Source organism: Erinaceus europaeus, chromosome 12 (assembly GCF_950295315.1).
Source record: "Erinaceus europaeus chromosome 12, mEriEur2.1, whole genome shotgun sequence".
Taxonomy (NCBI): domain Eukaryota; kingdom Metazoa; phylum Chordata; class Mammalia; order Eulipotyphla; family Erinaceidae; genus Erinaceus; species Erinaceus europaeus.
Genome location: NC_080173.1, coordinates 73,741,884 through 73,768,778, shown reverse-complemented (window position 1 = coordinate 73,768,778; position 26,895 = coordinate 73,741,884). Strand labels below are relative to the sequence as shown.

The 26,895-nt window shown below is 39.9% G+C and overlaps 1 protein-coding gene across 1 annotated transcript in view; it reads left to right on the top strand.

The window, feature by feature from the left end:
- The window catches only part of ATAD5 (ATPase family AAA domain containing 5), a 71,470-nt gene that overhangs the window by 6,234 nt on the left and 38,341 nt on the right, over positions 1 to 26,895 (top strand). Inside the window, exons 2-7 of the mRNA XM_060203986.1 lie at positions 590 to 2,481; positions 4,788 to 4,884; positions 6,803 to 6,967; positions 16,964 to 17,090; positions 18,798 to 18,876; positions 26,466 to 26,650. Coding sequence (XP_060059969.1) covers positions 590 to 2,481; positions 4,788 to 4,884; positions 6,803 to 6,967; positions 16,964 to 17,090; positions 18,798 to 18,876; positions 26,466 to 26,650 — 2,545 coding nt within the window. The remainder of the gene's footprint in view (positions 1 to 589; positions 2,482 to 4,787; positions 4,885 to 6,802; positions 6,968 to 16,963; positions 17,091 to 18,797; positions 18,877 to 26,465; positions 26,651 to 26,895) is intronic.

Genomic DNA, 26,895 nt, shown 5'->3' with positions numbered 1-26,895 from the left:
AAGTGGGTCTTTTTTTTTTTCCTCCAGGGTTATTGCTCTAGCTTGGTGCCTGCACTATGAATCCACTGCTCCTGGAGGCCATTTTTCCCATTTTGTTGCCCTTGTTGTTATTTTATTTTAATTAATTTTTTTTTTTTTTTTTTACCAGAGCACTGCTCAGCTCTGGTTTATAGTGGGACTATGGAGTCTCAGGTATGAGAGTCTCTTTGAATAACCATTATGTTCTCTACCCCTGCCTATTGTTATTGTTGCCATTGCTGTTGTTGTTGGATAAGACAGAAATCAAGAGAGGAGTGGAAGACAGAGAGGGGAGAGAAAGAGAGACATCTGTAAATCTGCTTCACTACTTGTGAAGCGACCCCCCTGCAGGTGTGGAGCTGGGGGGGGGGGGGGCTCGAACCAGGATCCTTAAGTGAGTCCTTGCTATGATACTCAATGCTGTGTGTACTCAACCTGCTGAACTACTGCCCAGCTGCCTGGGCCTTTCTTTTTTTTCCAATCACATACAATAATATGCATGTTCAAGATTTATGTGTTATATTGCTTTGCTTAGAATAAGAACTATTTTTGTCTTCTTTTCAATCAATAGGCAGTCAAAAAGCGAAGGAAAGATGGTGATAGATCTTCTTACAGAACAATTACAAAATATTTGTTGCCTCCAGCAAAGGCTGGAGACAGAGTTTTCTCTTCATCCAAATCCAGTAATATTCTGGATTATTTTAGAAAGACTTCACCTACAAATGAGAAGACTCAAACAGAAAATCGTAAGATAAAGTCATCTGCACTATTTCCTGTTGGCAGTGGCAAAGACTGCAAGACACCCTTGGAAATGTTCTCAAATAGAGAGCTTAAGAAGAGGAGAAAGAGAGTTAATTTATCTCATCAGCTAGACAATGTTAAAACTGAAGCTCGATCTTCAACTGTAGTAAATAGTGATGGTAGTAAAGAAGACTCTGGTTTAAAAAATGATTTTGTGGAAAGCAGTACTTCACTTGACTCAAAGCACGAGGTATTTGTAGAAAGTATTCAAGGTACCAAAACCCACTCAAGCACTAGAACCTCCAAAAAAAGTTCTAAAAAAGGAAATCTTAAACAAAGGACTACAAAAAGTGATTGCAAAAAATTGAGGAAAAGAAAACAGAGATATATAATAGATCTCTCTGAAAGTTTATCTTTAGCAGAAGAACTAGATCTTAAAAAAGATGGTAAATACAGTGAACAGATAATGCATTCGCCAGTTAGTGAAATCGAGAGTTCCACGAATGATACAAACTCTAGAGATGCTACAACTCAAACAGCCAACTTAAATGATAGCACAATAACTGTTTCATATGAGGAATTTTTAAAAAGTCATAAGGAAAATGAAGTCAAACAGGAACCAGCTTCGACAATATCAATTTGTATTCCTTCTGAATCTGTTGAAGAGACAGTCAAAAGTGATTCTATGAGTGATACAGAAGTATGTGAAATTTCTCAGCAGGTACGCTTCAAAACAGTAACCGTTCTTGCACAAGTTCATCCTATCCCCCCGAAAAAGACAGGGAAAATACCCTCAATTTTCTTGAAACAAAAGCAGTTAGAAATGGAAACAAGTTTATCTGATCCTGAAAGTGAACAAACAGTTCAGAAAAGAAAGTCTAATGTTGTCATACAAGAGGAAGAATTAGAACTGGCAGTGTTGGAAGCTGGAAATTCTGAAACTCTGAAACCAAAATGTACGTTAGAAGAAAGACAACAGTTTATGAAAGCATTTAGGCAGCCAGTATCAGATACACTTAAAAATGGAGTAAAAAAATCTGATAAGCAGAAAGAGGTCAGTGAAAAAACTTTACATGAGGAAAGAAGAGACAATAACTCTAAAAAAATCATGGAAAATTCTGATATACAAATGATTTCAAATAATGAGAATCTGCAGCCATACACTGATAAAGGGAGTTTTTCTAGTGAGAAAAGCAAAAAACCCAAGAAAAAAAGTAAGAAAATATTAGCTCCTGCTTCTACTCCAGGCAAAGGTGAAAGAGCAGATTCTCAAAAGAAAGAAAGAACTTTTCCTTCTAAAGGCAAACAGAATGAAAACAGACTTAGAATGAGTTTACGACAAAAGAAAACAGAAGTTTTCAAAAGCAGTGACACACTTGATTGTGAAGTCATAGCAGATGAAGACCCTCAAGTGATTATTTCTCTACATAACAATAAATCTTCAAGAAAAACCAGCACACCAGTTAAGGACAAGGTCGTATTTTCTAAAACTAAACCTGAAGACAAGTTCACAAATACTTCAACACCCAAATCAACCAGGAGATCTTTAAGAAACAGAAACAGAAACACACCCACTACAGTAATCATTAGAGATAGTGAATCTGAAGAAATACAAGATGATAGTCCAGTAAAGACTTCAAAAGCAACCAACTTACCAGAAAAGCATAGCTTATATACGGCGGAATTAATAACAATATCATCTGATTCACAGAGCCCTATTAGGTAAAGTTTTACTTTTTTGAAGGATTTATTTATTGGGAAAGAGTTAGAGAACCAGAGCATCACACTGTCATATGGTATGCTGGGGATTGAGTTCAGTACCTCATGGTTGAGAGTCCAGCACTTTCATTGGTTGCACCATCTCCTTAGCCCTGGTAAAGTTTTATTTTTGTTCTTAAGTTCTAGTATTCTGCATATGCTATTATCTGAGAAGGAAAATACTTTAGGCATTGGAGAGGATAGTTTTTAAAAAATATTTTATTTATTTAGTGAAAGAGGGATACAGAGAGAAAGATTAACACAGAGCACTGCTCAGCTCTGGCTTATGGTGGTGCTGGGGACTGAACCTGGGACTTTGGAGCCTCAGGCTTGAAAGTCTTTTGCATAGCCATTATGCTGTCTCCTCAGCTGAGGATAGGTTTTTTTTTTTTAATTTTTTTTTATGCCATTGAGTTCTAGATATATTTTAGATGAGTTCTAAACACTTATCCATCAAATAGTTAATCTCTAGAAAAAAATCAGATTTGAGTTCTGTACATTATGAAATTAAAAAAATGGAACTTTTTGGGCTGGGCAGTAGTGCACCAGGTTAAGCGCACACAGTACTAAGTGCAAGGATCCAGGTTCGAGCCCCAGCTCCCCCCCTGCAGGGGGTTATTTCACAAGCGGTGAAGCAGGACTGCAGGTGTCTTATCTTTCTCTCCCTCCATCTTCACCTCCTCTCACAATTTCTCTCTGTTGTATCATATATATACATATATATATGTATATATATATATATATATACATATATATATGGAAAAAATGGCCTCTAGGAGCAGTGGATTTATAGTGCTGGCACTGAACACTGGCGATAACCCTGGAGGCAAAAAAAAAAGTTGCGAGGGGAAGAGGAGTTAGGGAGTGAGAAAAAGACACTTGTAACACTGCTTCACTGTTTGTGAACCTCCCTCCCCTCTTGCAGATGAGGACGGGACCTTAAACCAGTGTCCTGTGCATAGTAATGTGCACTGAGCTGGGTGCACCACTGCTCTGTCCATTGTAATAGTGTTCTTATGGAATAAACACTAATGCTCATGATATTTAAAAAAAGTTTTTACTAGATAGGATAGAGAGATTCAGAGAGGCGGGGGAGACAGAAAGAGGGAGAGAAAGACACCTGCAGACCCTCTTCACCGATTGTGAAGCGTTCCCCCTGCAGGTGGGGAGTGGGGGCTCAAACCTGGGTCCATGCGTGTAGCCTTTTGAGTAGTACTATGTGTGCTTAACCAGGTGTGCCACTTGTTCTCTGATTTTTTTTTTTTTTTAGATAGAGAGGCAGAGAGAGTAAGAGACCCCAGTCCTGAAGCTTCCTTTAATGTAGCAGGGACTGGCCTGAGCCTGTGTTGTGTATGTGGCAAAGCAGCACACTATCCAGGTGAGCTTGTCAACCTTAATGTTCTATTTTTTTTTTTTTTACCAGAGCACTGCTCAGCTCTGGCTTATGGTGGTGCAGGGGATTGAACCTGGAACTTTGGAGTCTCAGGCATGAGAGTCTGTTTGCATAATCATTATGCTATCTACCCCTACCAATGTTCTAATTTTTAAAAAAGATATTTATTTATTTCCTTTTGTTGCCCTTGTTGTTTTTTATTGTAGCTATTGTTGTTATTGATGCCATTGTTGGATAGGACAGAGAGAAATGGAGAGAGGAGGGGAAGACAGAAAGGGGGAGAGAAAAGGGACACCTGCAGACCTGCATCACCGCTAAGTGACTCCCCTGCAGGTGGGGAGCTGGGGGCTGGAACTGGGATCCTTACACTGATCCTTGTGCTTTGCACCATATGCACTTAACCCACTGCGTTACCACCCGACTCCCTAATGTTCTATTTTTTAAAGAGTTTGTTGAGAGAGAAACAGAACCAGAAAAACACTCTGGCATATGCAATATGGGGCTTGAATTTAGGATTTCATGCACACAGACCTGGCACCCTATCTACTGTACCATTCCTGGGCTACCATAACTTTCGATAAGTTTGAAACTAAAGGGAGGACATTTTAATTTCATGTTTTCTATTTTTGGGCTATCAAAAATTGGAACTCTGACTCTTTTGTATATTTAATTGAAAATTTTACAAATAGGGCTGGGGAGATAGCATAAAGTTTCTACAAAAGACTTATGTCTGAGGCTTCAAATTCCGAAGTTCAATCCCAGGCACCACCATAAGCCAGAACTGAGCAGTGCTCTGGTGTTTTCCTCTGTATCTCTCTAATTAAAATAAAATATTAAAAATTTCTTACAAGTAATAATTATGAATTTTTTTTTTCAGAATGAAATTTACCAGGATTAGTACTCCCAAAAAATCCAAAAAAACATCCATGAAATCTGAAGTAATTGATGGAGATTTTACTTCTCAGGCCAGAAAGGTAATTGATATATTTAAGAGTCCTATTATTGATTAATTTCTTTTTTTAAAAAAAAATTTATATTTATTTATTCCCTTTTGTTGTCCTTGTTTTTATTGTTGTAGTTATTATTGATGTTGTTGTTGTTGAATAGGACAGAGAGAAATGGAGAGAAGAGGGTAAGACAGAGGGGGAGAGAAAGATAGACACCTGCAGACCTGCTTCACCGCCTGTGAAACGACTCCCCTACTGATGGGGATCGGGGGCTGGAACCTGGAACCTTAAGCGGGTTCTTGCGCTTTGCACCACCTGCACTTAACCTGCTGCGCTACTGCCGACTTCCCTGATTACTTTTCTTTTTAAAAATAATTATTCATTTTGATAGAGATAGAGTGAAATCAAGAGGGGACTGTGAAGATAAAGACATGTACAGTGGATGTTGAGCGGTGGCACACCTGTTTACTCGCACATAGTACTATGTGCAAGGAACTATTCAAGGACCTTGGTCGGTGTCCCTGCTCACTACTTTCACGGTGGGGACACTTAACAAGCTGTGAAGCAGGTCTGCAGGTGCCTATTTTTCTCTGTCACTTTATCTCCCCATCCCTCTCAATTTCTCTCTGTCCTGTCAAATAAAATTTAAAAATAATAAAAAAGAGGGAGTTGGGCGGTAGCGCAGCGGGTTAAGCGCAGGCGGCGCAACGCGCAAGGACCGGACTAAGGATCCTGGTTCAAGTCCCTGGATCCGAGGAATGGCTTCGCAAGTGATGAAGCAGGTCTGCAGGTGTCTGTCTTTCTCTCCCCTTCGCTGTCTTCCCTTCCTCTCCATTTCTCTGTCTTATCCAACAACAACAACATCAATAGTGACTACAACAATAAAACAACAAAGAGAACAAAGGGAATAAACAAATATTTTTTAAAAATCTTAAAAAAAAGAATAAAAAAAGAAAGAAAAAAAATGACCGCTGGGAGTGGTGGATTCATAGTTCTGCCACTGAGCCCCAGTGATAACTCTGGTGGTAATAAAAATTCCTGTCTTACTTGGACTGGAATTGGCTTACTGCAGCCAAGTCAAGGACTCTGAGGTGCGGGGGAGGGTTAAGGTCCTGGAACATGATGATAGAGGAGGACCTAGTGGGGGTTGTATTTTTATGTGGAAATGTTGTACATATACAAACTATTGTATTTTACTTTTGACTGTAAACCATTAATCCCCCAATAAAGAAATAATAATAATAAAAAATTTTTGTCTTGCCTCCAAGGCCTTTAATCACCATTCTCCATGCTTAAAGGATAATTTGTTTCCATTTAGGCCCTTCTCACCTCTTTGCCTCCCCATTCCTCTCAATTTCTCTGTCCTGTCAAATTAAAGTAAATAAACAAATACATATACATAAAGCTTCCTGCAAGTTCCATCCAAGATGAGCAAAGGACTCTGGGGAAGGAGAGGACTGAAGGGGTTTTGGAGCCTTGATGCATGATGGTGGGAAGGGACCTAAGTTGGGGGGTGAGAGTGTTTTACAGACACCTGTTTCAGGGAGATGAAAAACTACACTACTGGGGCCAGGCGGTGGCGCACCTGGTTAAGTGCACACATTACAGTGTGCAAGGACCCAGGTTCAAGCCCCTGGTCCCCAACTGCAGGGGAAAGCTTCACAAGTGGTGAAGCAGGGCTGCAGGTGTCTCTCTGTCTCTCTCTCTCTCACTATCTCCCCCCTCCTCTCTCAATTTCTCTCTGTCCCTATCCAATAAATAAACAAATAAATAAAAAGGAAAAAAATGTTTTTTTTTTTAAAATAAAAACTACACAACTATACTATAAACCTTTGAGAATCACAGATTTTGTAAATTGTCTCAATTTTGTCATTTCTATTTTTTATTAATATAAAATGTTCACTAGTGATCTAAATTTATCTTTTTATTTATTATTTTTGTTTAGGCAAGTACTGCTTCAAAAAATGTGTCAAAAGCAAAACAGCTGGTTGAAAAAGCAAAAGCTTTACATATCAGTAGGTCAAAAGCTACTGATGAAATAACAACACCCTTGAGGCGTTCATCGAGACATCAGACACTTCCTGAAAAGAAGATACTGTCAGAAACAGAAGTAAGTGCTTCCAAGATACATTGGTATAAACTCTGTCCTACTATATAGTTACAGTGTGAGAAGGAAACTACTAAAAAGATACACAGTAGTTTTTGTTTGTTTTTTTAAATAGAGCATTGCTTGGTTCTGGCTTAGAAATTGAACTGGTCCGGGACCCCTGAGCTTCAGGCATGAGAGTCTGTTGCATAAACCACTGTGCTAGATCCTTAGTTCAATACAATAGATTAAAAAAAAAAACTTTTTACTGTTTATTTAAAATATATTTGATTTTACTTTAATGAGACAGAGATAGAGAAAGACACAGAGAGACCAGAGCACTGCTCAGCTCTTTTTTTTTAAATTTATTTCTTTATTGGGGAATTAATGTTTTACATTCAACAGTAAATACAATAGTTTGTACATGCATAACATTCCCCAGTTTCCCATATAACAATACAACCCCCACTAGGTCAGCTCTGGTTTATAGTGATGCAGGGGATTGAATTTTGGAGCCTCAGGTTTAAAAGCCTTTTTACATAACCATTACGGTCTCATCCCTGTTCCTATTTATTTGTTATTTTACCTTGAAGAATCAGAAAACTAAATTGAGAGGGAAGGGGTAGACAGAGGGAGAGAGAGAGATACCTGCAGCACTGCTTCACCATTCCTGAGGCTCTCCCACTACAAGTAGGGGCTAGGAGGTTGAGCCTGGTACCTTGTACACTGTAAGGCATGCGCTCTACTAAATGTGCTGCCTAGTCTCTACAGTATACTTTTAAAACATTTGTGGATGATAGAAAGAATGCTAGTTCTAGTTCTTCTTCTTCTAGCGTTTGCCCTTCTTCCGTAGTCAGTTAAATGGCTTTGAAAGTGACTGGGATCCATGTGGATTCAGTCGGCTAGGAAGGATCATCAGTTTCCCCAATGAATGGGTACTCACGGGATGCACCACGAGAAGGTCGATCCAATGCACCCAGTTCTAGTTCTGCTTTTCCACAAAACAGTGCCCTTCTTTATATTTACACTTTCTGCTTTATTTTCATTAAGTGATTCATTGCTCCCCAAATGATGCATTTTCCATTTTTTTTTCAGTTTGTAATTCTCAGCTTGAATTATTTTTTATTTTTATTTTTTAAATATTTATTTTATTTATTCCCTTTGTTGCCCTTGTTGTATTTTTTTAAATTATATTTATTTATTTTACCTTTTGTTGCTCTTGTTTTTAATTTCTTTTTTTTTTAATTTAATTTCTTTATTGGGGAATTAATGTTTTACATTCAACAGTAAATACAATAGTTTATACATGCATAACATTCCCCAGTTTCACATTTAACAATACAACCCCCACTATGTCATTTATTGTCCTTCATGGACCTGTATTCTCCCCACCCACCCACCCCAGAGTCTTTTACTTGGGGGAAATATGCCAATTCCATTTCAGGTTCTACTTGTGTTTTCTTTTCTGATCTTGTTTTTCAACTTCTGCCTGAGAGTGAGATCATCCCATATTCATCCTTCTGTTTCTGACTTATGTCACTCAACATGATTTTTTCAAGGTCCATCCAAGATCGGCTGAAAACGGTGAAGTCACCATTTTTTACAGCTGAGTAGTATTCCATTGTGTATATATACCACAACTTGCTCAGCCACTCATCTGTTGTTGGACACCTGGGTTGCTTCCAGGTTTTGGCTATTACAAATTGTGCTGCCAAGAACATATGTGTACACAGATCTTTTTGGATGGATGTGTTGAGTTCCTTAGGATATATCCCCAGGAGAGGAATTGCCGGGTCATAGGGTAGGTCCATTTCTAGCCTTCTGAGAGTTCTCCAGACTGTTCTCCACAGAGGTTGGACCAATTTACATTCCCACCAGCAGTGCAGGAGGGTTCCTTTGACCCCACACCCTCTACAGCATTTGCTGCTGTTACCTTTTCTGATGTATGACATTCTCACAGGAGTGAAGTGATATCTCATTGTTGTCTTGATTTGCATTTCTCTGACAATCGGAGACTTGGAGCATTTTTTCATGTGTTTCTCAGCCTTTTGGATCTCTTCTGTGGTGAATATTCTGTCCATGTCCTCCCCCCATTTTTGGATGGGGTTATTTGTTGTCTTGTTGTTGAGTTTGTCTTGTTGAGTTGTTGAGTTGTTGTCTTGTTGTTGAGTTTGTCTTGTTGTTCAGTTTGGTTATTAAACTCTTATCTGATGTATGACATGTAAAGATCTTCTCCCATTCTGTGAGGGGTCTCTTGGTTTGGGTAGTGGTTTCTTTTGCTGTGAAGAAGCTTTTTAATTTGACGTAGTCCCATAGGTTTATACTTGCCTTAGTCTTCTTTGTAATTGGATTCGTTTCACTGAAAATGTCTTTAAAATTTATGCGGAAAAAAGTTCTGCCAATATTTTCCTCTAAGTATTTGATAGTTTGTGGTCTAACATCCAAGTCCTTGATCCACATGGAATTTACTTTTGTATTTGGTGAAATACAGTGATTCAGTTTCATTCTTCTGCATGTTTCAACCCATTGTTTCCAACACCATTTGTTGAAGAGACTCTGCTTTCCCCATGTAATAGTCTGGGCCCCTTTGTCAAAGATTAGATGTCCATAGGTGTGGGGCCTCATTTCTGGGCTCTCAATTCTATTCCACTGGTCAGTGTGTCTATTCATGTTCCAGTACCAAGCAGTTTTGATGACAATGGCCCTATAATACAGTTTGAGATCTAGGAGTGTGATGCCTCCAGTTCTGTTCTTTTTTCTCAAGATTGTTTTTGCAATTCTAGGTCTTTTTCTGGTTCCAGATAAACATTTGTAGCATTTTTTCTATTCTCCTAAAAAATGTGCTTGGGATCTTGATGGGGATAGCATTAAATTTGTAGATGGCTCTGGGTAATATATTCATTTTGATGATGTTAATTCTTCCAACCCATGAACATGGAATATCGTTCTACTTCTTTGTGTCTTTTTCAATTTCTTTGAGTAGTGACTCATAATTTTCAGTATACAAGTCTTTCACTTCTTTGGTTAGGTTTACTCCTAGATATTTTATTGTTTTTGTTGATATAGTAAAAGGAATTGATTTCTGGATTTCAATTTCTTCTAACTTAGTGTTTGCATAGAGGAATGCCACTGACTTTTGAATGTTAATTTTGTAGCCTGACACCTTACTGTATTTCCTGATGATTTCCAAAAGCTTCTTGCTGGATTCCTTAGGATTTTCCATGTATACTATCATGTCATCTGCAAATAAGGAGAGTTTGACTTCTTCTCTTCCAATCTGTATGCCTTTAATTCCTTGCTCCTGCCTGATTGCTATGGCAAGAACTTCCAACACTATGTTGAATAGTAATGGTGATAGTGGGCAGCCCTGTTTAGTACCTGATCTGAGGGGAAATGCTTCCAGTTTTTCACCATTGAGTATGATGTTGGCTGTAGGTTTGCTATATATAGACTCCACTATCTTCAGGAATTTTCCATCTATTCCCATTTTTTGTAGTATTTTGATCATAAAGGGATGTTGTATTTTGTCAAAGGCTTTCTCTGTATCTATTGATATGACCATGTGGTTTTTGGTCTTGCTTTTGTTGATGTGGTGGATCACATTGATTGATTTACGTATATTAAACCAACCTTGCATGCCTGGGATAAACCCCACTTGGTCATGATGAACAATCTTTTTGATATACTGTTGTATCCGGTTGGCTAGAATTTTGTTCAGTATTTTCGCATCTATGTTCATCAGAGATATTGGTCTGTAGTTTTCTTTTTTGGTTGTGTCCCTGTCTGCTTTTGGTATCAGGGTGATGTTGGCTTCATAGAAGCTGGCAGGGAGTATTCCAGTGTCTTCAATCTTCTGGAAGACTTTTAAAAGTAGAGGTATTAGTTCTTCTTTGAAGGTTTTATAGAATTCATTTGTAAAACCATCTGGTCCAGGACTTTTATTTTTGGGGAGATTTTTGATAACTCTTTCAATTTCATTAGTTGTGATGGGCCTGTTCATGTTATCCACTTCCTCTTTACTTAGTTTTGGAAGTTGGTAGGTATCTAGGAAATCATCCATTTCTTCCAGGTTCTCTAGCTTGGTGGCATATAGTTGTTCATAGAAGCCTTGCATGATATGTTGAATTTCTGCGGTGTCTGTTGTGATATCTCCTCTTTCATTTACTATCCAATTTATTTGGGTCCTCTCCCTTTTTTGTTTTGTGAGTCTGGCTAAAGGTTTGTCGATTTTGTTTACTCTTTCGAAGAACCAACATTTACTTTCTTTGATCTTTTGTATGGTTTTCCTATTCTCAATGTTATTTATTTCTGCCCTAACTTTAGTGATTTCTGTCCTTCTGGTTGCTTTAGGGTTCCTTTGTTGTTCTTCTTCTAGGTCTTTAAGATGTGCAATCAGGCTGTTTATTTGTGCTTTTTCTTGTTTCCTAATGTGTACTTGTATAGCTATGAACTTCCCTCTTAGGACTGCTTTAGCTGTGTCCCAAATATTTTGATAGCTTGTGTCTTCATTTTTATTGAACTCTCGAAACATTTTGATTTCTTCCTTGATTTCCTCTTTGACCCAGAAGTTGTTAAGAAGTGTACTGTTGAGCTTCCACATTTTGGGACTGTTACTAATCTTTTGTTGATTGTTAAGTGTTAGTTTAATTCCACTGTGGTCTGAGAAGATGCTTGGGATGATTTCAATGCTCTTGAATTGGCTGATGCTGCCTTTGTGGCCTAACATATAGTCTATCCTTGAGAATGACCCATGTGGATTTGAGTAAAATGTGTATTCCAGTTTCTTGGGATGAATGACTCTGAAAATGTCCAATAGTTCTAGTTTATCTCTTCATTTAGCTCCCTTATGTCTTTATTGATTTTCTGCCTGGATGATCTGTCAAGTTGAGAGAGTGGGGTGTTGAAGTCCCCTACTATGATTGTGTTACTGTTAATATATTGCTGTAGCTCTTTCAGTAGAAGTTTGATGTATTTAGATGGCTTCTTATGGGTTCATAGATGTTAATAATTGTTAAGTCCTCTTGATTGACTGATCCTCTGAGCATTAAGTAGTGTCCATTCCTATCTTTTTTAATCTTATCTATTTTAAAGTCTATCATGTCAGATATGAGAATAGCTGCTCCTGCCCTTTTTTGTGGGCCATTGGCTTGTATGATAGTTTTCCATCCTTTCACTTTAAGTCTGTGTTTGTCTTGTTGAGTTAGGTGGGTTTCCTGTAGACAGCATATTGTTGGGTTGTGTTTTCTGATCCATCTTCCTACTCTGTGTCTTTTAATAGGTGAATTCAGGCCATTGACATTTATTGATATCAAAGATTGAAGATATTTTAACGCCATTCTTGTAGAGTTTTCGAGTGTTTTGATATATGTCCTATTTGTGGTGGTCTGGTTGTTTATAGGAGACCTTTCAGAACTTCTTTCAGGGCAGGTTTGGTGATGGTTGCTTCCTTCAACTGTTGCTTGTCTGAGAAGGTTTTGATGCCTCCATCTAGTCTGAATGACAGTCTAGCAGGAAATAGTATTCTTGGCTGAAAGCCTTTCTCATTGAGCCCTCTATAGATATCTTGCCATTCTCTTCTGGCCTGTAGTGTTTGTATGGAGAAGTCTGCTGCTAATCTTATGGGTTTTCCTTTGTAGGTGACTCTTTGTTTTTCTCTTGCAGCCTTGAGGATCCTTTCTTTATCCTTATTCCTTTCCATTCTAAGTATGACATGTCTTGGTGTCTTTAGGTCTGGGTTAATTCTGTTTGGGACCCTCTGGGCTTCTTTAATTTTTATGTCTTTGATGTTGTCTAGACGAGAGAAGTTTTCAGCTATTATGGCCTGGAAAATGCTTTCTTCCTCTCCTTCTCTTTCTTCCTCTGGTATGCCAATAATGCGTATATTGTTTCTTTTGAAGTCATCCCATAGGACTCTGTTGTTGTTTTCAGCATCTCTTAATCTCTTTTTGAGATCTCTTACTTCTTTTTTAGTTGTCTCTAATTCATCCTCAATCTTGCTAATTCTGTCTTCAGCCTCATTGATTCTATTCTCTCTGCCCTCTACTGTTTTCTGTAGTTCATCTATTTTGTTGCCCTGCTCTGATACTGTTTTAGCTTGTTCAGCTAGTTGCATTCTTAGCTCAGCGATTTCAGCTTTCAGCTCTCTAATAACCATGAGATAATTAGTATTTTCTTCCATATTCTCATTTGTTGTTCCTGCATTTCTGATTACAATTTTTTCAAATTCTTTACTCACTCCTGTTATTATTTCCTTAGCTAATGTTTGGATGTTGAACTCGTTATTTTGTGCTTCACCCTCTGGAGGACTTTTAGCTGGACTCTTGTCCTGGTTCGATTCTCCAATATTTTTTCTTGTTGTTTTAACCATTTTATATATTATGTTATGAGTTCCCTTTATCAGTACTTTTCAAATTATTGATCACTATTGCCTGGATTGACTTGTGTCTAAGTAAGTTAATTAAAGAGTTCACAGTGGTGGAAGTGAACAGTTATTTCAATCCCTGAGTTGGAACTCAGTGGTTTAAAAGCCTCTTTCTTTCTTTTTTTTTTTTTTCCTTCCCTGTAGGCTATTTTCCTTCCCTGAGGGCTTTTAAACTATCAATAAGCTTCTTAGCTTAATCACTGACTCCTGACCAAGAGATAAAGCAGGGTGTGGCAGAGATAATCCAGTGGTTATGCAAAGAGACTTTCACAGCCCCTCAGCTATGCCACTGAGGTATAGGTCTTCTCCTGAGTTTCCTGGTTAGATCTCTGTCCCCTGGTGTCCCTTCCTGTCGCTGCTCCAGATTCTGAGGGTAGTAGCAATGAAGACTCAGAGTTGCACTTGGTGAGTCTCTGGGGAGTCCTCTCCTCCCTTAAGCTGTCCCCTTGTTGGTGGAGCAGACTGGAGGTGGTGTCTCAACTGATAAACTGCTGAACTGTTAGCAGTCACTTAATCTCTCCTTAGGCCCCCCTCTCCTCTCTGTCACCAGCCACACGTGTTTGTACTCACCGGTGATTTAGTGGGTTCCTGTGGTCATTCTAGTCCTGTCTTGTTTCGGTCCCGGGTGGTCTCTCTTTGGTATTCCTAGTTTATCAGGGAGAGGAGAGGAGAGGAGAGGAGAGGAGAGGAGAGGAGAGGAGAGGAGAGGAGAGGAGAGGAGAGGAGAGGAAGTGATCTGCTGCTCGTAGCTCCGCCTCCGGAAGTCCTCATTGTTTTTATTATTGTTAATACTTTTTTTGTCAGAGCACTGCACAGCTCTGGCTTATGTTGGTGTGGGGGGTTGAACTAGGGACTTTGAAGTCTTAGACACAAAGTATTTTGCATAACCATTATCCTATTTCTGTTACACCCCATTGTTTGGGTTTACTAAATTTATTTATACCATTTCATATGCTGATGTGAAGTTGGGTTGCTTCTACATTTTGGCAATTATGAATAATGTTGTGAACTTCCTTTTGAAAGTTTCACTGATGTCTTTAAAGCAAATAGTTTTCTATCTTAAATATACTGTACTTTGATGAGTTTGTTTTCTTTGTTAGGGGATTAATGGTTTACAGTTGACAATAAAATACAGTAGTTTGTACATGTGTAACATTTCTTGGGCTTGATATATTTTTAAAAAATATTTATTCCCTTTTTGTTGCCCTTGTTTTTTTTTTTATTTATTTTATTTATTTTTTCCCTTTTGTTGCCCTTGTTGTTTTATTGTTGTAGTTATTATTATTGTTGTTGGATAGGACAGAGAGAAATGGAGAGAGGGAAGGGAAAACAGAGAGGAGGAGAGAAAGATAGTCCCTTGTTGTTTTATTGTTGTAGTTATTATTGTTGTTGTTATTGGTGTCATTGTTGGATAGGACAACAATGGAGTGGGGGGAAGACAGAGGAGGAGAGAAAGAGAGACACCTGCAGACCTGCTTCACCGCCTGTGAGGCGACTCTCCTGCAGGTGGGGAGCTGGGAGCTGGGACTGGGATCCTTACGCTGGTCCTTGCGTTTTGGGCCCCCTGCACTTAACCTGCTGCTGCACTACTGCCTGACTCCTGATAGTTTTTTTTTTTTAATTTATTTTAAAAAGGAGACATTAACAAAACCATAGGATAAGAAGGGTACAACACCACACAGTTCCCACCACCAGATCTTCGTATCCCATCCCCTCCCCTGATAGCTGTCCTATTCTTTTTTTTTTAAATTAATTTATTTATTTTAAAAAGGAGACATTAACAAAACCATAGGATAGGAGGGGTACAACTCCACACAGTTCTCACCACCAGACCTCTGTATCCCATCCCCTCCCCCGATAGCTTTCCTATTCTTTATCCCTCTGGGAGTATGGACCCAAGGACATTGTGGGTTGCAGAAGGTGGAAGGTCTGGCTTCTATAATTGCTTCCCGGCTGAACATGGGCATTGACTGGTCGATCCATACTCCCAGCCTGCCTCTCTCTTTCCCTAGTAGGGTGGGGCTCTGGGGAAGCAGATCTCCAGGACACACTGGTGGGGGGGTCATCTGTCCAGGGAAGTCTGGTCGGCATCCTGCTGGCATCTGGAACCTGGTGGCTGAAAAGAGAGTTAACATACAAAGCCAAACAAATTGTTGGACAATCATGGACCTAAAGGTTGGAATAGTGCAGATGAAGTGTTGGGGGGCACTCACTGCAGACTACTGTGTACTTTTGCTTTCAGGTATATAGTTTGCCCTACTTTATGGATATGTGTGGACATATGGTCTATCTCAGGGGACCTGGTCTATATCTAGTTTTTGGGACTTTGTTAGGAAGTGAACCACCTGGAATAGAATTAGAGAATACTATGAAAGGAAAGGTCTCACCTGAGTAAAGAAGCTGAAGGGTTCATTATACACCTGAAGTCTCTGGACACAGTCTGAGGTGAAGCATATTGAGGTGGTACTCCTTGCGCTGATTAGGTTGGATCGGTGGATGCAATATTATTTGGTGTGAATTGAGAGAAGCATATAGGAAAAGTACACCCCACCCTAAGGTTCCAGGACTGGGGGAGATATAGGCTCTGTAGTTGAAATGTGAGGTTCCTGCTGTCTTAGGGTTCAAGAAGACAATAGTTATTGTTATAATCACATTCTTTGGCAATTGGGTTAATTTTGAAAAATCCCTTTGTTAGAATTTGCTGTATAATACCCAACATCACCATAATTTATGTCCTTTGACATTATTTGTATATAGCTGTGTCACCAGTCGCTTCTGTTCTCCCTGATCTAGGCTTTTGAGAGAGTCCGCATATCAAAGACTCAGCCTGTGTATTAAAAAGACTCAGTCTGTGCTTTAGAAAGTGTGAGACAATCTATTTTCCCCTCTCATATTCATTAGTGATTTATATGACTACAAATTAATAGGAGTGCACATAAACACCATTCCCACCACCAAAAGACTGTCCCCTCCCACCCCTCCACGCCTCACCCCCCACCCTAAGAAGCTGAATATCCACCCCCAACCTCACCCCAGGGTTTTTACTTTGGTGCCCTACTCCTTTGATGAGTTTTTTTAAAAAGCATCAGTCAATGTTAACTATCACCATACTGGATTATAGTTAATAAGATTATCTGTCATGGACCACTCCTCCATACTTTAAATCATGGTATAAACTTGAAGCCAATTTGTTAGTTTTGTTCATTTATGGATTCCTAGCATCTGCTATAGTGTCTCATACATAATAGGTGCTCAATAAACTCAATACCAACCAAATAAAAATAGATTAGTATACTTCTAGGATGTATAGTTCTAAGATGGTATCGCTAGAATATTTGTTGCTTCATCATGTTGATTATTTTATCTGCAATATAGTCTGTTAGTTGCTTCTGTAAGAAAGCAAGCCTATGATTATAATAAATTTACTGTTTGATCATGTGAACTTATATGATATAAACAGTTTGCTCATATGTATTCTCTGTAGTGACATGTATAGAGTTGCAAGTGTAATATCTTGTCTATAACTTCTAGCACTAGAATCCTTTGCATTTTAATGACAGTAACTGTGTGATATTCATTTTTTTCATATTATGTCTTAGGATTCTGTAATAATAATAGAATCAAGTCCAGCTTCTTTAAAACATCCTGAGAAAAATCAGAAGAAACTTCAGTGTCTAAATGATGTCCTAGGAAAAAAACTTAACAAGACTCCTAAAACTGTACCTGGTAATCAAATTTGATAACATTTATGATGAACATCTGACTAAATTAATCTTGGGGGATTATGTTGTTTTCATTTTTAATTTAAACTTTTTAAAAAATAATTTCTTTATGTATTCATGAGAAAGATAGGCAGAGAGAGAAAGAATCAGACACCACTCTGGCACATGACCTCATGGTTGAGAATCCAATGCTTTATCCACTTTGCCACCTCCCAGACCACCAATTTAAGCTTTTGTCAATTTTAAGAAGTTGTAGTAAGGACTTTTGCAAAATGTAACAGCATATTTGAAGCTAGTGCATTTCCTTTTTATTTATTAATAAAAAAAAGAGACAGAAAAATTGAGGTGGAAGGGGAAGATTAAGAGGCATAGAGACAGAGAGACACCTGCAGCATTATTTTACCAATCATGAAGCTTCCCCTGCAGGTGGGGACCTGAGACTTGAACTGAGACCCTTGTGCATTATAATATACATTCAACTGGGTGCACCACTACCCAGCTTCCTTAAGCTACTGTATTTTTTGTGTGTGCATTTAACCTTAGTTAAATTAGTGATTACCAAATCTGACTGGTTATTAAGATCATATGGGTAAATTTTATTTACTTATTTGTTTATTTTAAATGGTGAATTCACCTTATTTTTTTTTAAAAGAATTTATTATTTATTCATGAAAAATAGGAGAGAAAGAACCAGATATCCCTCTGGTACATGTGTTGCCAGGGATGGAACTTGGGACCTCATGGTTGAGAATCCAATGCTTCATCCACTGTGCCACCTCCCGGACCACAAATTTTATTTGTTTAAGCTTTATCTATTCATTTTTGATAGCACTGAAACTCTAATGCTGTGAGAGTTGTGCTTGAACCTGGGTCCTGCACATGACAAAGCAAGCATACTGTTCATGTGAGCTGTTTGGGAGCCATGGACTGACTGACTTATTTATTCATTCATTTATTTATCTTATTGCTACCAGGGTTATTGCTGGGGCTCTGCCCATAACTGCATGATGCTCCTGATAGTCATTTTCCCCCCTTCTTTTTTCTTTTCTCTTTTATTAGTTAGGACAGAGAGACACTGAGAGGGGAGAGTCCTTGAGCATTGTAAAGTGTGCACTCAGCCAAGTGTGCCACTGCCTCCTCCAAAGACTTTTATATTTAGAGACAGAGAGGCAGAGAGAGCAAAAGAGACCACAGAACGAAAGCTCCATTCAGTGTGTTGGGAATCTGGCTCAGACCTAGGCTACATACACGGGAAAGTAGCACCTTATGCAAGTGAGCTTTCTTGCGAGCTCAAGGCTATTTAATTATTTATTTATGAGAAAGATAGGAGAGAAAGAACCAGACATCACCCTGGTACATGTGCTGCCGGGGATTGAACTCACGACCTCATGCTTGAGAGTCTAATGCCTTAGCCACTGTGACACTTCCCAGACCACTCAAGGCTTTTTTTTTTCTTTCTTTCTTTTCTTTTTTTTTTTTTTTTAATCTACAGCACTGCTCAGCTCTGGCCTATAGTGGTGCTAGAGAATAAACTTGGGACCTTTGGTGCCACTAATTAATTAATTATCAGTACTATTTATGTATTTTGTTTCCCCCACCTCAATAACATTTAAAATCTAGGTTTTTTTTTTTTCCTTATGATAGATATATACATTTGAAAATAGATAAGGTAATAAACAGTGATACTTACTTAAATCTGTATTTTTTTAAGGAAATATGAAGGTTGCGCCTTTGTTTCTAACCAGAAAGGCTCAAAAAACTGCTGATCCCATCCTTGGTTTTGAAGAAAGGTTAGTCCAATACTGATTACTAAATACCAAAATATTTTATAGAATGTATTTTATATTCACTTGCTTTGATGAGAAAGTATGTAAATAAATTGATCATTTGGGGCAGAGGTACATTGTTTAGTGGTTATGCAAAGAGACTCTCATGCCTAAAGCTCCAAAATCTCAGGTTCAATCCCCCATACCACCATAAACCAGAGCTGAGCAGTGCTCTAGTAAAAATAAATAAATGGGAGTCGGGTAGTAGTGCAGCGGGTTACGCGCAGATGGCGCAAACTGCAAAGACAGGCGTAAGATCCTGGTTCGAGCCCCCAGCTCCTCGCCTGCAGGGGAGTCGCTTCACAAGCGGTGAAGCAGGTCTGTAGGTGTTTTATCTTTCTCCCCCCACTCTGTCTTCACCTCCTCTCTCCATTTCCCTCTGTCTTATCCAACAATAATGACATCAATAACAACAGCCGTAATAACTACAACAATAAAACAACAAGGGCAACAAAAGGGAAAATAAATAAAATTAAAAATACAAAAAATAGTAAAAAAAAATTAAATAAATTGATCATTTGAAGCTTCAGTACATCCATTAGAAAATATGATGACATTGACAATCTGCTACTTCAGTAAGAAAATGTTGGTCTTGTAAAAACTTTTTATGGCCAGGGTCTGGGCGGTAGCACACCGGGGTAAGCACACATAGTACAGAGTACAAGGACGGGCACAGAGGTTCTGGTTCGAGCCCCCAGCTCAGCAGGTCTGCAGGTGTCTATCTTTCTCTCCCCCTCTCTGTTTTTGCCTCTTCTTTCCATTTCTCTCTTTCCTATCCAACAACAACAATAGCAGCAACTGCAACAACAATAGCAACAATGGGAAAAGAATGTTCGCTAGGAGCAATGTGTTCCTAGTACAAGCAGGAAGCCCCAGTGATAACCCTGGAGGCAAAAAACAAAACAAAACAAAACAAAACAAAAAAACAAACTTTTTAATGACCATCTTTTTTTTTTTTAATTAAAAAATTTTTTTTCCCTTTTGTTGCCATTGTTGTCTTTTTATTGTTGTTGTAGTTATTGTTGTTGTTATTGATGTTGTCATTGTTTAATAGGACAGAGGGAAATGGAGAGAGGAGAGGGAAGACAGAGAGAGGGAGAGGAAGATAGACACCTGCAGACCTGCTTCACCGCCTGTGAAGTGACTCCCCTGCAGGTGGGGAGCTGGGGGCTCAAACTGGGATCCTTTTGCCACTTTGCGCCACTTGCGCTTAACCCACTGCGCTACCGCCTGACTCCTAATGGCCATCTTTAAGTGAAATAAACAAACCAGAAATACCAAAATGCTGATTATGAACATCCTTCAAGCAGTATTTTAGTAGCTACTTTGCATTAAGATTTTTTTTTTGTGGGGGGGCAGGTGGTGCCTGACTTGGTTAAACGCACACATTACAGGGCTCAGAGACCCAGGTTCAAACCCCTGGTCCTCACCTGCATGGGGAAAGCTTCACTAGTGGGGAAGCAAGGCTGTAGATGTCTCTCTGTCTCTCTTCCTCTCTATCTCCTCTTTTCCTCTCAATTTCTTTGTCTCTGTCTATCCAATAAAAAAAGATGTTAAAAACTATATATTTTTAAATACTGATTTATTGGCAACAGGGTGGTCGTGCACCTGGTTGAGTACCAATGTAACAATGTGTAAGGACCTAGGCTTGATCCCTCAGTCTCCACTTTACGGGAAAGTTTTGCAAGTGGTGGAGCAGTGTTGCAGGTGTCTGTATCTCTCCCTCTATCGCTTCTTTCCCTCTTGATTTCTGGTGTCTGTATTCAATAAATAAATAAAGATAAAAAAATAGGATGCCTGGTGATAGGGCAATATATAAATAGGGAGTCGGGTGGTAGCACAGTGGGTTAAGCACACATGGCACAAAGTACAAGGACCCGCATAAGGATCCCAGTTAAAGCAAGCCCCCAGCTCTTCACCTGCAGGCGGGTCGCTTCACAGGTGGTGAAGCAGGTCTGCAGGTGTCTATCTTTCTTCCCCCTTCTGTCTTCCCTTCCTCTCTCGATTTCTCTCTGTCCTATCCAACAACAACAATAGTAAAAACAACAACAAAAAACGATAAACAATAAGGGCAACAAAAGGGAAAAAATAGCCTCCAGGAGCAGTGCATTCATAGTGCAGGCACCAAGCCCCAGCAAAAACCCTGGAGGCAAAAAACAAAACAAAAACTGATTTATGAGAGAGATACAATCATAGTATCACTCTTAGACATGGGATGCTGTGCATTGAACTCAGAGCTTTGTGTTTGAGAGTTTAACGCTTATTCACTGAATCCTCCAACTGCTCCAAGAATGTTTTTGATATGTATATACATGTATTCTCAGTGTTTATACTATGAATCCACTGCTCTTGGAGGCCATCCCCCCCTTTTTTTATTGGATAGGACAGAGAGAAATTGAGAGAGGAGGAAAGACACTTGCAGACCTGCTTCATCATTTCTGAAGCGACCCCCATGTATGTGGTGAGCCGGGGGCTTGAACCGGGATTTTTAGTAGGAGACCAGCCTGTCTACTGGGAAGAGTAGGTTAAATTTGGGAGATTTTTTTTTTTCTTTTTGCCACAGCACTACTCAGCTCTGGCATATGGATGTACTGGGGACTAAACTTGGGTCCTTGGAGCCACAGGCGTGAGAGTCGTTTTGCATAGTCATTCTGCTATCTTCCCCACTCTACACATATTTATATCAACTTTATTCATGCATAATATGAACTCAGAAAATGTATAGATAGTTTGAGGATAAAAAACAAACCTGGGAGTCGGGCGATAGCACAGTGGGTTAAGCACAGGTGGCGCAAAGCACAAGGACCAGCGTAAGGATCCCAGTTCAAACCCCTGGCTCCCCACCTGCAGGGGAGTCACTCCACAGGCGGTAAAGCAGGTCTGCAGGTGTCTATCTTTCTCTCCTCCTCTCTCCACTTCTGTCTGTCCTATTCAACAACAGCAACAACAACAGCAATAATAATAATAACCACAACAATGATAAAACAACAAAGGGCAACAAAAGGGGAAAAAATATTCTCCAGGGGCAGTGGATTTGTGGTGCAGGCACCGACCCCCAGCAATAACCCTGGAGGCAAAAAAAAAAGGTCTGTACATTTGTGCAGTTATCACCATAGTAAAGTTACAGAACATTTCTATTTTGTTATACTCAAAAGAGTTGCCACTCTGGTATATAGGGTGCATCAAGCTTTGAGTCTCATGCATGCAACCCCAGTATTCTGTCTGCTGAGCCATTGCCCTGGCTATATGTCTGTAAATTCTCTCTTTTTTCTCTCTCTCTCACTCTTTTTTTTTTTTTTTATTAAAGATTTTATTTATTTATTAATGAGAAAGATAGGAAAGAAAGAACCAGACATCACTCTGGTACATGTGCTGCTGGGGATTGAACTCAGGACCTCATGATTGAAAGTCTAGTGCCTTAGCCACAGTGCGACCTCCCGAACCACACATTCTCTCTCTTTTTTTTTATTAATATAGTTGCTGTTGTTCTTATTGTTGTTAGTATTGTTGTTGGATAGGACAGAAATGGAGAGAGAGGAGGGGAAGACAGAGAGGGGGAGAGAAAGAGACAGACACCTGCAGATCTGCTTCATCACCTGTGAAGTGACTCCCCTGCAGGTGGGAAGCCGGTGAGCTCGAACCGGGATCCTTATGCCAGTCCTTGGGATTCGTGCCATGTTCACTTAACCCACTGCGCTGCTGCCTGGTGGCCCCTCTCATTCTTAGTTGTTGCTGCTGCTGGTGCTTCACTTTCAGATAGAAAGAGATATTCAGCTAGACAGGCGGATAAAGGGAAAACCAAAGCCTCAAGCTTCTTCTAGTTACTTAAGGGCAGACATAATCTTGGGTTGTGTACATGGCAACTCTGACCCGTTTAAAAATTTTTTTTTTTATATTTATTTATTTTCCATTTTGTTGCCCTTGTTTTTTAACATTGTTGTAGTTATTGATGTCATTGTTGTTGGATAGGACAGAGAGAAATGGAGAGAGGAGGGGAAGACAGAGGGGGAGAGAAAGATAGACACCTGCAGACCTGCTTCACCACTTGTTAAGCGACTCCCCTGCAGGTGGGGAGCCGGGGCTCGAACCGGGATCCTTATGCTGGTCCTTGCACTTTGCGCCACGTGCACTTAACCCGCTGCACCACTGCCCGACTCCCAACTCTGACCCTTTTAAGAGAGCAATCTTCCACCCAATGTATAGGGTTTTTTTTTTTTTTTTTTTGCCTCCAGGGTTATTGCTGGGGCTTGGTACCTGTACTACAAATCCACTACTCCAGGAGGCTATTTTTTTCCCTTTTGTTGCCCTTGTTTATAATTTTTGTTATTACTATTGTTGTTATTTCTGTCATTGTTGGATAGGACAGAGTGAAATAGAGGAGGAGGAGAAGACAGAGAGAGGGAGACAAATACAGACGCCTGCAGAACTGCTTCACCACTTGTGAAGCAACTCCCCCTTCAAGTGGGAAATCAGGGGCTTGAAGCAGGATCCTTATTCGGGTCCTTGTGCTTGGCACCGTGTGCGCTTGACCCGCTGTGCTACTACCTGGTCCCTCATATTTTTTTTTAACATAAGAGACAGAAGAAAAAAGAGCCCAATTACCACCCAAGGATAGCCTCTTAACATTTTGGTGGATGTCAGCAAGTTTTTTCTTTTCAATATGTTCTTATTTATTTTTTATTGATTTAATTATGATTGTCAAGTCTGCTGGATAAGAGGGGCACCATTCCACACAATTCCCACCCCAGAGTTCTGCATCCTGTCCCCTCCATTGGAAGCTTTCCTATTCTTTATCCCTTTGGGAGTATGGACCAAAGATCTTTATGGTGTGCAGAAGGTGGAAGGTCTGGCTTCTGTGTTTGCTTCTCCGCTGGACATGGATGTTGGCAGTTTGATCCATACTCCCAGCCTGATTCTGTCTTTCCCTAGTGGAACAGGACTCTGGAGAGATGAGGTTCCAGGACACATTGATGAAGTTGTCTGTCCAAGGAAGTCAGGTTGGCGTCATGGTAGCATCTGCAACTTGGTGGCTGAAAAAGCATTAAGATATAAAGTAGAGGAGGTCGGGCGATAGCACAGCAGGTTAAGCTACATGGTGCAAAGCTCAAGGACTGGCTTAAGCTCTGGCTTCCCACCTACAGGGGAGTTGCTTCACAGGTGGTGAAGCAGGTCTGCAGGTGTCTATCTTTCTCTCCCCGTCTGTCTTCCCCTCCTCTCTCCATTTCTCTCTGTCCTATCCAACAACAATGACATCAGTAACAACAGTGATAATAACCACAACGATAAAACAACAAGGGCGATAAAAGAGGAAAACAATAGCCTCCAGGAGCCGTGAATTTGCACCTAGCCCCAGCAATAACCCTGGAGACAAAAAAAAAAAAAAAAAAAAAAAAAGATATAAAGCAGAACAAATTGTTTAATAATCAGGAACTTAAAGCTAAGACTATAGCAGATGAGATTTGGGGTCTCCATTTTGGAAAAAGCTAGGAATTCTATTTTAGGTGTATTCCAAGGGGCCCATGACTTTACTAATTTTTGCCGAAGCCTGACAGCTAACATGCACGTAGACCAAAGGTATTGTCTGGGGATATGGTGTCAGAGTTGGAAATAGGACTAGAAAGCTGGATTAGGGCAGAGAGTAGCTCCCAAATATGGGAAAAGTGTATAAATATCATTAACTGTAAATGCCATCAATATGATCGGGGTCCATATTCAGCACAGGAGCCTCTGTAACCTCTGCATCCCTGTAGGTCAAGAATATATTGAGTCATTTCAATATATTCTTACTTGATTTATTTCTCAATATTAATAGGCTTCTATTTTTTAAAATAATATTTTAAATATTTATTCATTTTCCCTTTTGTTGCCCTTTTTATTGTTGTACTTATTATTTATTTTAAAAAATATTTTATTTATTAATGAGAAAGGAGGAGAGAGAAAGAACCAGACATCAGTCTGGTACATGTGCGCTGGGGATCGAACTCAGGACCTCCTGCTTGAGAGTCCAATGCTTTATCTACTGTGCCACGTCCCAGACCACTGTTGTAGTTATTATTGATGTCATTGTTAGATAGGACAGAGAGAAATGGAGAGAGATGGAGAAGACAGAGAAGGGGAGAGAAAGATAGACGCCTGCAGACCTGCTTCACCGCCTGTGAAGCAACGCCCCTGCAGGTACGAAGCTGGGGGCTAGAACTGGGATCCTTATGCTGGTCCTTGCGCTTCGCACCATGTGTACTTAACCTGCTGGCTACTGCCCGACCCCCAGGCTTTTATTTATTTAATTAATTAACTAATTATTTAAAAAAGGAGACATTAACAAAACCGTAGGTAGGAGGGGTACAAATCCACACAATTTCCACCACTAGATCTCTATATCCCATCCCCTCCCCTGACAGCTTTCCTATTCTCTAATCCCTCTGGGAGTATGGACCCAAGGTCATTGTGGGTTGCAGAAGGTGGAAGGTCTGGCTTCTGTAATTGCTTCCCCGCTGAACATGAGTGTTGACTGGTCTATCCATACTCCCAGCCTGCCTCTCTCTTTCCCTAATAGGGTGGGGCTCTGGGGAAGTGGAGCTCTCGGACACATTGGTGGGGCTGTCTGTTCAAGGAAGTCTGGTTGGCATCATGCTGGCATCTGGAACCTGGTGGCTGAAAAGAGAGTTAACATACAGAGCCAAACAAATTGTTGAACAATTATGGACCTAACGGCTGGAATAGTGCAGATGAAGTGTTGGGGGGCACTCACTGCAGACTATTGTGTACTTTTGCTTTCAGGTATATATTTTGCCCTAGTTTATGGATACGTGTGAACATATGCTCTACCTCAGGGTACCTGGTCTATATCTAGAAAGGTTTGTTTAGAAAGGTTTGTTAGAAAGGTTTTATTTATTAATGAGAAAGCTAGGAAGAGAGATAGAAAGAACCAGATACCACTCTGGTACATGTGCTGCCGGGGATTGAACTCGGGACCTCATGCTTGAGAATCCAATGGTTTATCCACTGCGCCACCTTTTGGACCCCCCAGGCTTCTGTTTCCATGGTAAAAAAGAATCTGGCCAGTCAGCACCTCAGATAGTTGATCAAATTTGAGATAGAGATAGAGAGAGACAGCAGAGCATTACTCTAACATATGTGGTGCCAGGGACTGAACTCATGTCTGAGAGTCCAACACTATCCATTACACCACCTCCCAGGCCACAAAAATGTATTTATTTATTTATTTATTTAAAATGTTTTATTTATTCCTTTTTATTGCCCTTGTTGTTTTATTGTTGTAGTTATTATTGTTGTTGTTATTGATGTTGTTGGATAGGACAGAGAAAAATGGAGAGAGGGGGAGAGAAAGATAGACACCTGCAGACCTGCTTCACTGCCTGTGAAGCGACTCCCCTGCAGGTGGGGAGCCAGGGGCTCCAACCAGGATCCTTACGCCAGTCCTTGCACTTTGCACCATGTGCGCTTAACCGGCTGCGCTACTGCCCGGCTCCCGAAAAAATGTATTTATTTTAAACTATTTCATCAGCTATCTTTTTTTCACATTTTATTAAAAGCCAAGATATAGCTGACAAATCGCAAGAATGTGATGAGCAACTTAAAGCAAAGCGTGATTTTCTAATGAGTGGTTTACCAGATCTACTGAAACGACAAATTGCAAAGAAAGCTGCCATCTTAGACTTGTACAATGCATCGAGTACCAGTTTTCAGAGAGTTGTTCATGTACAGCAAAAAGATGATGGTAAGTTTATTATCTTTCTTTCCTACCAGCACACTGTTCAACTTTGGCATGTTGGAGTGGACATAGGGGGTCTAACCTGGGATGATCTTCCTACATGTTACTGCTGCAAGGTCACCTGGCCTGAATATATTCTTTTTAAAAATATATTTATTTATTCCCTTTTGTTGCCCTTGTTGTTATTGCTGCTGTTGTTGTTGGATAGGACAGAGAGAAATGGAGAAAGGAGGGGAAGACAGAGGGCGAGA